Source organism: Poecilia latipinna, unplaced genomic scaffold, assembly GCF_001443285.1.
Source record: "Poecilia latipinna isolate Pla-1442-1.1 unplaced genomic scaffold, P_latipinna-1.0 Scaffold685, whole genome shotgun sequence".
Lineage (NCBI taxonomy): Eukaryota > Metazoa > Chordata > Actinopteri > Cyprinodontiformes > Poeciliidae > Poecilia > Poecilia latipinna.
The window spans coordinates 372,320-386,566 of NW_015113301.1; the positions used below are offsets into that span (position 1 = coordinate 372,320).

The 14,247-nt window shown below is 37.4% G+C and overlaps 1 protein-coding gene across 1 annotated transcript in view; it reads right to left on the reverse strand.

The window, feature by feature from the left end:
- Nucleotides 1-14,247, reverse strand: part of LOC106954863 (gamma-aminobutyric acid receptor subunit rho-3-like) — a 32,023-nt gene that overhangs the window by 11,896 nt on the left and 5,880 nt on the right. The window contains exons 2-5 of the mRNA XM_015044668.1: nt 13,884-14,016; nt 12,792-12,858; nt 10,979-12,554; nt 5,442-5,554 (exon numbers count right to left, since the gene is read on the reverse strand). Of these exons, the coding sequence (XP_014900154.1) occupies nt 5,442-5,554; nt 10,979-11,115 (250 nt within the window). The 5' untranslated portion in view covers nt 11,116-12,554; nt 12,792-12,858; nt 13,884-14,016. The remainder of the gene's footprint in view (nt 1-5,441; nt 5,555-10,978; nt 12,555-12,791; nt 12,859-13,883; nt 14,017-14,247) is intronic.

Below are 14,247 nucleotides of genomic sequence, written 5' to 3' on the forward strand. Positions count from 1 at the left end.
TGATAAAATGGGAGGATTCTCTCTCTGCATCATTATCACCTCCTCTGGGGTTTGGGGTCAAAGTTCAGGTACTATCAGAGTTTTTGAGATGCTAACCAGCTACAAAACAATACCAGTTAAAAATCCTTCCAGCTGCACATCTTCCAAAACCAGAGGAAGTGACTGTCCACACATGCAGCGCCTCCACCAAAAGCAACACCAACAACAGTCTAGAAAAAAACAACTGAGAGATAATGAGCTGCTCCAAAACACTATTCTATAAATTCTGTTAATTATGTTGATTTTCAGCTCCCAGCAAACGAAAACACAAGAATATCACATCAGACCAATAAAAAACAACCTCCAGAAGAGAAAACCTGCAGGAGAACCAGAACCTGGCTCAGTGTGAGCGGCCATCGGGTTGGACAAAACAAAAACACTCCAAAAACACTCCAATCCAGGAGGAATGTGTGTGAAAGGCTGCACTGCAAAAACACAACATTTTACCAAGTATTTCACTTTAGTTTCTAGTGCAAATATCTTAGTACACTTAAAATAAGACAAAACTAACTTACAAGTTAGTTTTCAGCAAGATATAGGAGCTTGTTTTAAGTAAATAATTCCTTCATATTGATAAAAAAATATTAGTTCCACTGGAGGATAATTTCACTTTTAACAAGACATTTTTCTCATGTTTTAAAGGAAATAATCTGCCAATTGAGCTAATACTAAATACTAATACTAAAAAATCAGTATTAATACATTATTGACCTCAAACAAACTCCTATATTAATTGCTAAAAAGTTACTTGTGAGTTAGTTTTGTCTTATTTCAAGTGTACTGATACATTAGCAGTAAAATTCGACCAAAACACTCGGTAAGGTTTTGTGTTTTTGCAGTGAGCAGGTACATTTTGTGTGACCGCTCTCTGGATCTGCAGCATCTGGTCACATTCCTGTCCTTCCTCTCGTGGGCTGCAGGGAAAGAAGCCATGTTTTCTTTTCATGTTGGCTGAATGTTAGCAGACTCACCACACAATAAAGTTTATTTACTGACACGTTTGACAGCCAGGACTGTAAAACTTCTGCTGCCGCTCGGCCTTGTGCCCGAGAGACAGAACCGGCAGCGTTGCCCCGACAACGGCCGGTGTGGACATGGAGAGCTTCCTCGCTCACCGCCTCATCCCCTTACTGTCTGTTAGAGGAAGGTCAAGGCCAACGCTGCAGTGTTTTACTCAGACATGAAGTCACTCTGACATCTTTTCAAAGTACTACACTGCAAAAACACAAAATCTAACCAAGTATTTTTGTCTTGTTTCTGGTGCAAATATTTTAGTACACTTGAACTTAGACAAAATTGTTTTACAAGTAAGTTTTAAGCAAGCTTGTTTTAAGTAAATAAAATCCTTTGATTTGATGAAAAAGTACTAATACCACTTTCAGATTATTTCACTTACATAAAGGAAAAAAAAAATTATTAGTAATGAAATAATCTGCCAGTGAAACTAACTATTTTTCATCAAAATTAAGGAGTTATTGACTTAAAGGGACATATTATGCTAAATGTACATTTTGGACATTTTTATATTTCCATTTGAGTTTCCTCTGTTTCAAAACAACAACCCAAGCACTTAAAAAACCTGGCGTTGTTTTAAGTTAATGTTTTTGATTTCTGGAAAATGAGTCCTTTCAAAAACCTCCAGAATGTAACGTCACAAATCAGCAGGCACTACCCGTTTTCCTGAAAAGACGTTTTCCTGCTGTGAACAAAGTGTTCATGAACATCAGAGCACAAAAAGATAAAAAGCTTTTAGAGCGTTTATATATTTTGTTCTTTTTCTGCACCAGTTTTTCTTCTTGTAAAATCTGAGCTTCTCTTGAAGCCAAAACGTTGTTCAGTACCGAGTTAAATCCAAAACGAAAAGAGGAAACCATAACAAAAGCTGCAAAAAGCAGAAAGATCCAGAACTGACACAACAAACCATTAACTGATCCTGATGGGGAGGATCTGACAACAGAGGGCTGAGAACAGAGGGAGGGTGATTATCTGAAGCAGGCAGGAAGACAAACGAGACGCAGAGAGAAAAGAGAGCAGAGCCACAACTCACAACTAAACCAGGACATGTGAGAATTAAATGTTCTAAACAGAACAAAAACTAAGAATTTCTACAATAATACCAGAATATTATTTCAGCACCATCGATCCAAACCCACTCCAACAGATTTACAGAACCAAGAAAAGAAAGAAAAACCAACACACACGACATTTAACCACAACTTTGAACATGTTTCCACTTACACTGCAAAAATTTAAATCTTACCAAGTATTCTGTCTGGTTTCTATTGCAAATATCTTAGAACATTTAAAATAAGATAAAAATAACTTACAACTAACTTTGCAGCAAGATAGCAGTTTGTGTTAAGCCAATAATTCCTAAATATTGATGAAAAATTATTTCCACTGGGAAATGTTTCACTTATGGGAAAAACTTATTAGAGAAAAAATCTACTTTTTTAAAATAAGTATGAAGAAATTATTGATGTTGTTTTATTACACAGAAGAGGATTTCTCCTTCATTCAGCCAAACAGCCAGATGTGCCGTCCTTTCTTAATTATCCTGCTAACAGAAAAATATCTGAAGGTTTTTGTATTTTTCTGTATTCAGAACTTGGACGCCTTTCATCACAGACTCACAACTCCAGCCTAAAACCAGAGACTTTTTTCTGGATCACTGTTACATTCTCAGACTCAAAGATACCTGATTATGGTTCTGCAAATCTGAGCTTTGTAAGTTGGATTAAGCTCGGGTTTCATCCACTGGGCCAGATTTAAGAGAAACAAAGAGACGTGGCCAAAACCGCCCGGAGTGTCACGAGGTCCAGATCTACTGACGCTAAATCTGTTATGTCAAACGGAATTATGTCATAGAAATAATTCAATATAACGTCATATCTAAATGTTCAATTAGACACACTTATGAAAATCAATTTAATCAATTTGGGTTTTATTGCAGATTATTAAAATCGTGATAAAAACTTTTAATAAAATCTCCAGTTATTGGCAGAAACTGATGGTTTCTATAGGATCTGGTTCTGACTGAAGACGGATTTCATGTCAGATTAACAGTTTCTGCATTGATTTGGCTATATGTATTGGATTATAATCCCATTTTCTACTTTCTGGCAGAAGCAAGCAGCTTTTTTTTTCAGAATGTCGTATCAAGGAGTTCAAAATGAAAATTATTATTTTTTAATATAGGATTTATTTTTACCACAAATATTTCAGCTCAGATTAAAGTTTGGATATTTGTCTATTTTTCTGTGTGAGATTATTTTTGCTTTAAATGCTTTTCTATCAGAGGACCAATAAATGTATTTGGCCTTGTGCATGTTCTCATGTTAGGATAGAATAGAAAAATCCTTTATTCGCTTGTTACAGTTAAAAAAGACATAAGAAAACATCTATAAACAACTGTATATTAAAATAAAATTAAAAGTAAATAGAAACCTGAAAATGATAAAAATGAAAATGACATAATTATGTTGTGCAGTTTCCATTGGATGCAAGCAGATGAACCAGCACAAGGCAGCATTTTAAGGAAAGGATTTAATGTGAATGAGTGAAAATAAAAGCTAAAAAACTGACATAGATTCTGTCGATAATTTAGTCCATTAATTGGTTCAGTTTCTTTAGCTCCAGATATGCCAGTTAAAAGTTTCTCCACCAAGCACCATCTGAACTTTGACCTCCAACCAGAAATACTCTGCAAAGTTGTGGTTGATTCCTGTTTGACATTTTTCTCATCTCAAAGTTTCATGTTAAAATCGAAGACAAAGAGTCTTAAAATCCCAGCTGTGCTCGATATAAAGATCATTTGAAGTTGGAAACATTTAGTAGGAAACCAATCAACGTGTTGATGCTTTGTAAAACATGTGGAGAAACTGAAGGTTTTTTTATGTTTCACTTTGATGTGTAAAGACCTCATAGAAATAACATTAAATGCCACATGGAGTATTTTTGGTGTGTGGGTTGAACCCTGAGGTGTCTGACGGGGGGATGACTTTAAATCTCCAGACGCTGCAGGCTTATCGGAGAGGAAAAACTGCTGAGATTTAAATTACAGTGCGAGGAAATGCCGCAGGGCTGCGGGGCAGACGGTGGTGCTGCTGCTGACCCCACCCTGAATGACGGGCAGGACCACAGGCTGCCGTGAAAACGTTAAATTCAGCTTCATCTTCCAGGTCCAACGGGATTAAAATCATATCTGGATATTTAAGATGTCAAACTTCTGCCAAAATACAAGAACACAGAAGAAGGTTTACCTTCAGCCTTTGATTGAAATCAGTGCCATAAGATAGTAAATTCAGGATGAGACTATGAGAAGTGAAAGGAAGAAAATGTCATGAGCAAAAAGTATTACAGTATTGTCTTCTGTTCAGAGAGATCCTGTTTACATGATCCTACAGTTTGTACAAAGACAGAAAAAAGGACATTTAGATTCTCCTGCAGGATTTCCTTTATGTCATCCTTTGAACTGAGAGTTTACTCAGGAAAAACATCTATTTTTTTAAATGCACTGAATTTCAGCCAAATAAATTAACAAATAAAGGTTAAATTAAAGCAACCGTCCAGTCCAGCTAAAAAAGGAGGTTATAGGAACTCGATTTTAGGGGAAGATTGAAGTATTTGAAAAAAAAAACCTTCTATTTTTAACAGATTTTCTTCTTCTTCTTCATTTATGGTGGTTTTAAAGCAACATATTGATGTGCATTACCACCATCTACTTTAAAGATTTTTCTAAACTGAAGCCACTTTCACTGAAACTGAAGATTTACTTGCAGAGTAACTCCAGTTTAATATGTGACAATAATTATTTGTCACGTTTGTTTTATTAAGTGTTTCTGTTGCTTCTTTCCTGCAGGTGTTTTTCTTTCCACGTCATGTAAGAAATGCTCTGAGTGGGTCTGACAGTAAATGTCATCACTTTCTAAAGTGTCCTAACAGTACAGTGGGATTAATACATCTACACTACAGCTTTCAGTACAGTGACATCATTTTGAGGATGTGTGTGTATCTTTACATGCATTGTTGTGTGGCGGTCATTGTTGCAGATGACCCTTTGTTTCCCACCTCCCATCTGCTCCAGACTTGGAATATAATCCAGATTAATGCCCACGAATGCCCCCGACTCACACACACACAGACACTGCTGTATTCCCAAACTGCATTAACATTCACACACAGTGGTGATATCTGGGTCACAGCTGATTTTTGGATCGACACATCCGCTGTCTAAGTGACCCAGTGTCCATCATCAAAGCGCTGCTATCATTGGCGTGGGAGTGATTTTCTCTGTGTGAGTGAGTGGATTAACTCATCAGGGATCAGGGATGAAATGAGGAAAGCTATTGTCTGTTAAACAATAGCTTTGCTGGGTTTTCTGGTGTTTTTCTGTTTCTGACCTCCAAAGCCTGGTCTGATGGCGAAGTCTTGCTCCTCGATCCTCAGCAGCTGTTCACTTTTTATTAGCAGCGTTTTGGTGCTGTCCTGCCGCTTCAGCTTGTAATCAATGCGTCTGCAAATGAACACACAGATGAACAGACAGCTGAGTGATTAGCTCTGTTTTAGGCTGTGATTAAAGGTTTAATTAGAGACAATAGAGATTGTGCTCTGCTCTTTTAATCCTCACCTCCAACTCGCTCTCATTCGGCTAAAACCGTGACCTTAATGGCAGACATGTTACAGCGTCACACTCAAACATTCATCCAAACAAAGACATTTGTTCTGTAGTTTTATTGCTTTGCAGCCATTTGTTGCCATGTAGGTCTCATAAAAATAAAACCAGCAGGCAACGAATACAAAAAGTGGATAAAATTACACATTTATGTTTTAAAATAAATCAAACTTCAGCTGTTAAAATAAGAGAGAATTTGAACCTCATAATTACAGGCTTAACTGACTGTGTGTGAGAATTCATGAGCCAAAATCAAACATTCAAAGCACAGGTGAACAAACAGCCTGAAAAACGACAAACCCTGACAGATGAAAAGCTTCTCTAATACATCCACAGGTTTATTATGAGAACAGCAGCCAAACTCTGGTGTCACTGGAACTGCTGCTGAAACATGTTTATTCCTTAAAAAATACAAAATAATGCAAACTTATCAAACAAAGGTTCAGAATAAAACTGAACAAATACAAAAATAATCCAACAACAATCAAAATAACTTTATCTCATATTCAACAGAAGTTCACGTTCGCTTACATTCCCTCTTAATAAGCAAATATGATATTAATATCGAGATTAAAGGTGAAGAAATGAACTTCAGCCTTTCTTAAAAGGTAAAATAATATGAAAATCTGTAACTATTTGTGACATTTATAACATTTAGGGTATTTTTCATTCATCAATTTGCATTATTGTTATTAAATTGAAGATATACTTTATTAAATTCCTTCATCCGTTCAATTTCTTAACTTTTAAGGGGATTTAATTGTAATTTTAGACATTAAAACTTACATTATTAAAGTTTTGTCTGAAGGATTGTGCTGATTGAGAGAGGATGAGCTAATTAAAGCAGTTTATTACTATTATACTAAAGTAAAGTCGTGTGTTTATCAGATGAAAACATCAAGAAATGAAACTCTTTGTTTATTTTCTTGAACCAGCAGAAGATTTGATCAGTTTGGTCCTCAGAAAGATGGAAGATCTGATAATCAGACAGGAACAGATGAGGGCAGAGCAGCTGCAGCTGCCAACATCTGCATTCAGCCGTTACACACACACACACACACACACACACACACGCAGACACACACACACACACACACACACACAGAGACACACACAGATACACTCACACACACGCACACACACTCACATGCACACGCACACACACACACACACACACACTCACATGCACACGCACACACACGCACACACACACACACACGCACACACACACACACACGCAGAGACACACACAGAGACACACACACACACACACACACACACCCCTACACACACACACACACACACGCAGAGACACACACACGCATGCACACACATTAACTATTAGAAAGGAGTTTGTTTGTTTTAGTTTAACGATATTTTTATTGATCTCTGGCAGAGATTCCAGTCAGACGGATCCAGGAAATGGACTGCAACGATCACAGAAGCATCTAACTTAGACGTAGGAGAAACATTTTTATGCATGGTTGTTGTTCTGAAGTCTCAACATACGGGCAGTTTTAAATAAGTTTCTTTGGATTAACAAACCTGTAAAATAATCGTTGGCTGGAAGGCCTACAGACAAGACAACGGTTTATTCTAAATGTAACATCGCTTTATGTTTTGAATCTGAACAAATTAATTTAAAATAAATACATAAAAAGAACTGGACTACAAAAACACAAAATATTACAAATGATTTTTGGTCTATTTTAATATAAATATCTTAGTATGCTTCAAATGAGACAAAACTAACTTTAAAGTAACTTTTCAGCAAGAAATAAAAGCTTATTTTAAGTGAATAATTCCTTTATATTGATGAAAAAGTTTTATTTCCACTGGGAAATTATTTCACTTTTTCCAATGTAAGTTAATTAACCTGCCAGTGGAACCAGAACTTTAAAAAAAAATCAATATTAAGGGATTATTGACTTAAAACAAGCTCCTATTTGTTTTTTACTGAAAAGTTACTTTTAAGTTAGTTTTGTCTTATTTATTTCACACTAAAAAAACAGACCAAAAATACTCGATAAGTTTTGTTTTTGAAGAAAGTTGATTTTGCTGAGATTCTGCCTCTGGTATCAATCATCTTTTAAAAGATCAGATCCTGTTTTCCAATAATCACTCATTTCTCTGCGTAGAGCGTCGGACCGACCCGCAGCAGTAAACTTCTGTCCTCTGGACCCAGATGGTCTTTGACTCTTAACCAAAACCCAAAGTTAATTTTTTCCCATCATGCCATAGTTCCTGCTCCCACAGATCACATGACTTTCCAGCTCTGATGTTTTATGGATCCAGATAACGCCGCCTGCTATCTAACAGCTTTAACCTCCAGAGAAACAAAACGTTTACAAATGTTTCCCACTGGAATCAGGTGACTTATCAGCTCTGGAGGCGGTAAAAGGCCAATAAACTGAAAGGTGTTGAAGCGAGTATGTGACTGAGGTGAGGAAGTAAAAACACTGCAAAAACACAAAACATTACCAAACATTTTTATCCAATCTTAGTGCAAATATCTTTGTACACTTGACATAAGAGAACTATAAGTATTTTTTCAGCAAAATACAGGAGCTTATTTTAAGTCAATAACTCCTTATTATTGATAGAAAAAATACTAATTCCATTGTGAGATTATTTAGTTTATAACAAGACATTTTCCCCATATTTTAAGTGAAATAATCTGCCAGCGGAAATGATATGTTTTCATCAATTATTGACAACCTCCTATGTCCAGCTGAAAATTTACTTGTATGTTATTTTTCTCTTATTTCAATTAAGATGTTTGTACTAAAAACTAAACAAAAATACTTGGTAATATTTAGTTTTTTGTAGTTATTATGGCTACAACTTACTTTGTCTATAAAAATGTTACATTTCGTACTTTTTTGCAACATTTTTAATCCATTTGAAATGAATTTCTTTGACTTAGACACTGGGAAGTAACACTAAATTATGTTGTAAATGTTTCTGAATATTAATAAAAAATAGAAAATGTAAGTTTCACGAATCTTTATGCTTTTGATGACATAACTTACTGAAACAGTAGAAACTCCACAGTCAGCAAAAAGATTTTCTTTTAAATTCTGGTGAAATGATGCAAACTCACGTTTAGTTTCAATACCAGCAGGAGTTCAGATTATTAACATGCAGCTCACACTGAGTTGCTTTTTCATATTTCATTCAGACTAAAAATGAGAAATATGTTCATTACGAAACTTCATGAGGAAGTGAAAGATGTTAAATAACGGGAGTCTGCCTGTGTTCATTTCAACCGAAACCACAAGCTAAAATAAAGAACGTGCTCATGATAAAGATTTCTTTATTATTTAAAACCATTCTGTCAGTTTCATAAAGTGGAAAATACGGAAGCTCAGTGATTTTACCTCAGCAACAAAACCTGACATGAAATTAAAGTTTTCTGCTTCCCTGATTTTAGGAAACGTTTTTGCATAGAACGAATGTAAACTGGAAAAGGTTTGAACATGTAGGGGATACTCTTTCTTATGAAGCTTTATTTTACATTTCTGAAATGGCGTCTTATATAATATTGCATCTTTATTATCTCTGTAAAATACAACAAATAAATCATAGATTAAAACACTATTTAGCAGAGCAAAATTACATAAAGATAAAATAACATATTGCCCTTATTTCCATCCATCCATCCATTTTCTTTACACCTTTGTCCCTTAGTGGGTCAGGAGGCGCTGCTGCCTCTCCAGCTAACGTTCTGGGCGAGAGGCGGGGTCACCTGGACAACAGGTCACCTGGACAACAGGTCACCTGGACAGGTCACCTGGACGGGTCACCAGTCTGTCGCAGGGCAACACAGAGACACACAACCATGCACACACACACTCACACACTCACACCTAGGGAGAATTTAGAGAGACTAACCTGACAGTCATGTTTTGGACTGTGGGAGGAAGCCGGAGAACCCGGACAGAACATTGTCCTTATTTACTGTGACAATAACAAGGGTCAAGGTCACAGCACTGTGTGTCATGCTAACCTCAGCTAGCATCTTAATAACAAACTAAGAGTAGCAATGCTAGGTTTTAGCATTCTTTCTGACAATTTAACATATTTTTAATGAAGTAACCTTTTAAAGTAATATCACCATTTTATCTGTTTCTAAAGGAGTTAGTCGTATTATTTTCAAAAAAATACTCAGACATCTTTCTAGACTAGCACACACATCTGTTAGCATCGGACATGAAGTCAGATCTCAACCACTAAAATATTTAATACATTTAAAATAATAATAATAAAAAAAACACTAAAGTTTTAAAAAAAAGAAAACTTTAAAGCTTCTTAGCTTGCTGATGTTAGCTGGCTAAGGTTAGCTTTGCTAGCTTGGTAACTAAACCAAAGTGAGTTTTGTAATGTTATGCAAATGTCTATTGTATGAAAACTAAGAATAATGGAAAATTTGTGCCAATGTCCACTCGGCTTTTCTTCTGTTGTTGCACTGACAAACTGAACACTCAGCTGGGCAGAACGGCTCAATGTGAATGTAAACTGGTTCGGATGCAGACAGGTTACTGGTTGACTCATGTCTGTGTGAAGTTAAGGTCCTCTGACATGTTTGCTCATTAAACAAGCATCATTTCTGACGTTAATGTCGTTCAACTGGTCAGTCAACAACTGCAGAGCAAGTTAGAACAAATGTGGGCCAACTTCCTGAAGAACAGGAAACAACGACAGCAGACTCTGTTTTCACCAGTTCAGTGCTGGTACCGGACCCCATACCACACGAGCATGGACCTTCAGCATCCTTGGACTTCAGGTTATCATCTATCTGATTTGATAATCAGATAGATGATTATCAAATCAGATAGCTACCTGACCTTTGACACCTGCAGTACTTCATTTTGCCTTTGGTTTGATGCTTATCTATATGTCCACTCATCCCATCCAGGTGTGTCTAATAATGATTATTCTTCTGCATTCTTCGTTAGCTGCCAATATTGTCAAACTAAAACCCCAGTGGTGTCCTTCACATCCTAAAATACCAAAAGCAGACAGATTTACAGTTTATTCACCATTTTGGCTTTGGCTTAAATGAAACTGAGACCTTGAAGTTTTACAGTTGACAGATGAGAGCAGAGTAAAATCTCTTTATGCTTTATGCTTTACAATGATGGAGATTACAGAGATATGATGCCTCCATCTGTCACTGTTCCTCCTCTGTCTCCTCATTTTCATTCCTAAACTCTTCCTACATCAGTCTGCTGGAGGACAAAACTTTGACAAACTTTGTCTCACCCTCCAAACTTGAACTTGCTGTTTTCTCCCAGGAAAACCTCCTTGTGTCTCCGGCGGTTGGAGCTGCGGCCGCCGGTCGCCGTGGCAACAAAGCTGGCCGCTGTCAGAGCCAGGCAAGCCAACACGTCCGCCTTCATTTTTCACAGGTCTCCCTGCCAAAACCGACACCAGAGCAGCATCCCCGCCGCAGCGAGCGCCCTGCTCCGCCGCCAGGAACATCCACACTCAGAGCCGGAGGTTCGGGTCCAGCATCCCGCTGCGGATCGCTGCTTCCTCCTCTTCACGGCTCCTGGACGGCAGACAGACTTCAGAGCAGGGCAAAGACATGAGGAAACCTCCTGACTGCCTCCTCTTCCTCACTCTGCCTGTTGGTCTCCGGGTTGTGGTTCTATCTCTGATTAAAATCGATATGAATCTATTCCTCGCGGCGACAGAGGAATGACACTAATTCCACCCAAATCCTCTTATCCACGGCCACAGCAATCTTTCACTAACCTACAAACAGTCCGCTTCGCTCTCACTCACTCCCATCAGTAATCAGGATTTTCTCAGCGGGACAATGAAAAAGCAGCACCTGCGGATTATCTGGAACACCTTCACGTGTCGGTGTGAATGTGCAGCAGAGGTGAGCCGGGACAAACGGATCCCGGAAAAGAGAAAAACATTGTCAAGATAATTGAGGATTTAATCCGAGCTGAAGTGGAGAGAAATGAGTCTAATCCAGACTAACACCTGAGGAAGAAGTTAGCCCACTGACACAGAAATATGTCTCTGCTGTTGCACTTTATTAAAATAATGTTGTGATGCATAAACAGAAGTTTTCCTCCGTCATTGAAGTTTTCTTAACTGGTTAAAGTTTTTTCTTGGTCAAAAGCTTTCTGAATATCAAAACATGATGAGAAAAACACAACTTCAAAAGAGATTATGGCAAATTATCATTTCCAACTCAGCCTCTCCTGGAGGAAGCAGACAAAAATGACTGATATCTTTTCCACTGTCTTACAAAAAACATTGTAAATCACATAACCTTCCCTTTCTACTGCGCTCCATGAGGGCCACTGTGGATTTCCACCAAAAAACTCAGACATTTTGAGATTAATCTAACAAATTTTCTAGAAAAAACCTGGGACATTTCTGAGTTCCTAAAGTGAAAAACTTTCAACTTTGAAATGTCTTTGTTTTTCTAGAAAATGTGACATTAATCGTAGTTTAACTAACATTATCTGCATGCAGGAGCGTTGTGGTTTACATGGTTTATTTAGAGCAAAGTTTTTTGCCTTTTGGCTCTGAATGATTGCAGGTAAAACTTTCAAAAGATTTCAAGAAACAGGAAGTTACATCAGAAGGGGATTGGTTAAAATTCAGCCCAATTGCAGTGATTGGTCAGAAAAAAAGGAAATACAGAAATTAAGTCAGATTTGCTGAAAATTTGCAATGATTGGTGAAAATTTCTGTTTTTTCTTGTTGCATGTAGAAAAGCAGGAAAGCATTTTTTTTTATTTTTCATTGCAGCGTCGTCTTTATGTTGGAATCAGGTTCCTCAAAGTATCTCGGGTGGAGGACACTTCAAGTTTTCCTGTGAGGAGAGAAATAAAGAGAGGAAAACAAATGTTTACAGATTGGTTTTCAAGCGCTGAACTCTTTCATTCTCATAAATCCTCCTAGTTGTGTTTCCTCCTGTACAATTAATAAATACTTAACAAAGCTTCTGTTTCAGACACAGACATAATAAACCTGACAGGTTCTTTAAACTCAGTATTAACTGGACCTGCTTTGTGCAGCTCCTCTCACTGTAAACTCTGATATTTCTCACCTTCATCTTCTGTTGGAGCCATTTTGAATTTGGTTTGATGCAATACATTCCTCTCTCAGTAACGACCCTATAAAGACAGAAACATCACAGATTATCAGTATTATCACTGTTGTTTGATGCCATTAGTCCTTTTCCATAATTACCTAATTATTATCTGGGTGCTTAAAAAGCAGAGACAAAGTGACCAGTATTAGTACTACTACTAGTTCAGGACCACAGACAAAGAAAAATTAGGACACCCAAATAAATACTGATTTCTTTTAAATGGTCACATATCAGAGTCATTTTTATTATCTCTGGACAGAAAGTGGTTTGACTGCACTCAATCAACACAAATTAACCTTGTTTTACTCATTAAAACAAACATAACAAAATTTTGCCCATTCTGTGGTTTGCAGATGTGATTTAGGCTGATGTAACAACGGCCTACTTAAAGCGCTGAAGGCTGTTTTACCACCTGACAGTGCGGTAGAATCAATTGGATTTGGAACCAAAGTTGCAACATTTGTTGTATTTGCACTGAATCAAGTTCCAAGCATTTTGAGCCACCTGTTCCCCTCCTCACCTGTGGGGGCGCTGCTCCAAAAACCACTGAAAGAAACGACATGAAAACCTCTGAAGAAGACACTGAACGCAACTTCCTGTTTCACGAAATGTAAATATAAATGGAGTGGCGTCAGATTTTAGCGGTTGGAGGATTTTTCTTTTATCTTTGACTAAAAACCGTGAATCTTTTCTCCTGCTAGCGCTGGCCTTTGTTTTGGTTGTATTTACCCAGAATGCCCTGCGCTACAGTCCATTTCCTGTTTTCAGAGCGGTCTCCGATCCACTTGGTGTTCACATATTCATTCAAACCGGAGCAAAGTTAACTTCAACCGAACAGAGACCGACCAGAGTTCACACCTCCCCAAATGAACCAGACTTAGGCAACAGCGGACCGAACAGGACGGTGTGAGTGCAGCTTATAAGGTCAGATTCAAAGCTGCACCACTAGAGGGAGCTCACAAACCTCCTGCGCTCTAAGAAACCTGTGGTCACACCTGGAGGAGGAAGAGAGATAAAAGTTGAAGTTGGTCTGTTTGCTGCGCTTACAGATAGAAATGTCCAAGACAGGAAGGTCTCGGTTTCTGTTCGAAACACTCCACGATGTTGAAGTCGACTCTATTTGATCCTTCCATACAGCAGGGAGGGACAACATGGCCTTTTTGTTTAACAGACGAACAGCCTGGGAGAAGAAACGTCAGAAAAAACATGGAGAAAATAGTTTAACAATGATTTCCTTTCAACACTGTATTTATTACAGCTTAAAATATATTTATAGCACACAATGTTTCAAAAAGCATTAAGAACCAACACCAAAAAAATAAAATAAAATAAAAAATAAAATAAAATAAAAAATAAAAGATTATGCACAATATTATTTCATTTAACAAAGAATACAATTTCATAAAAACAT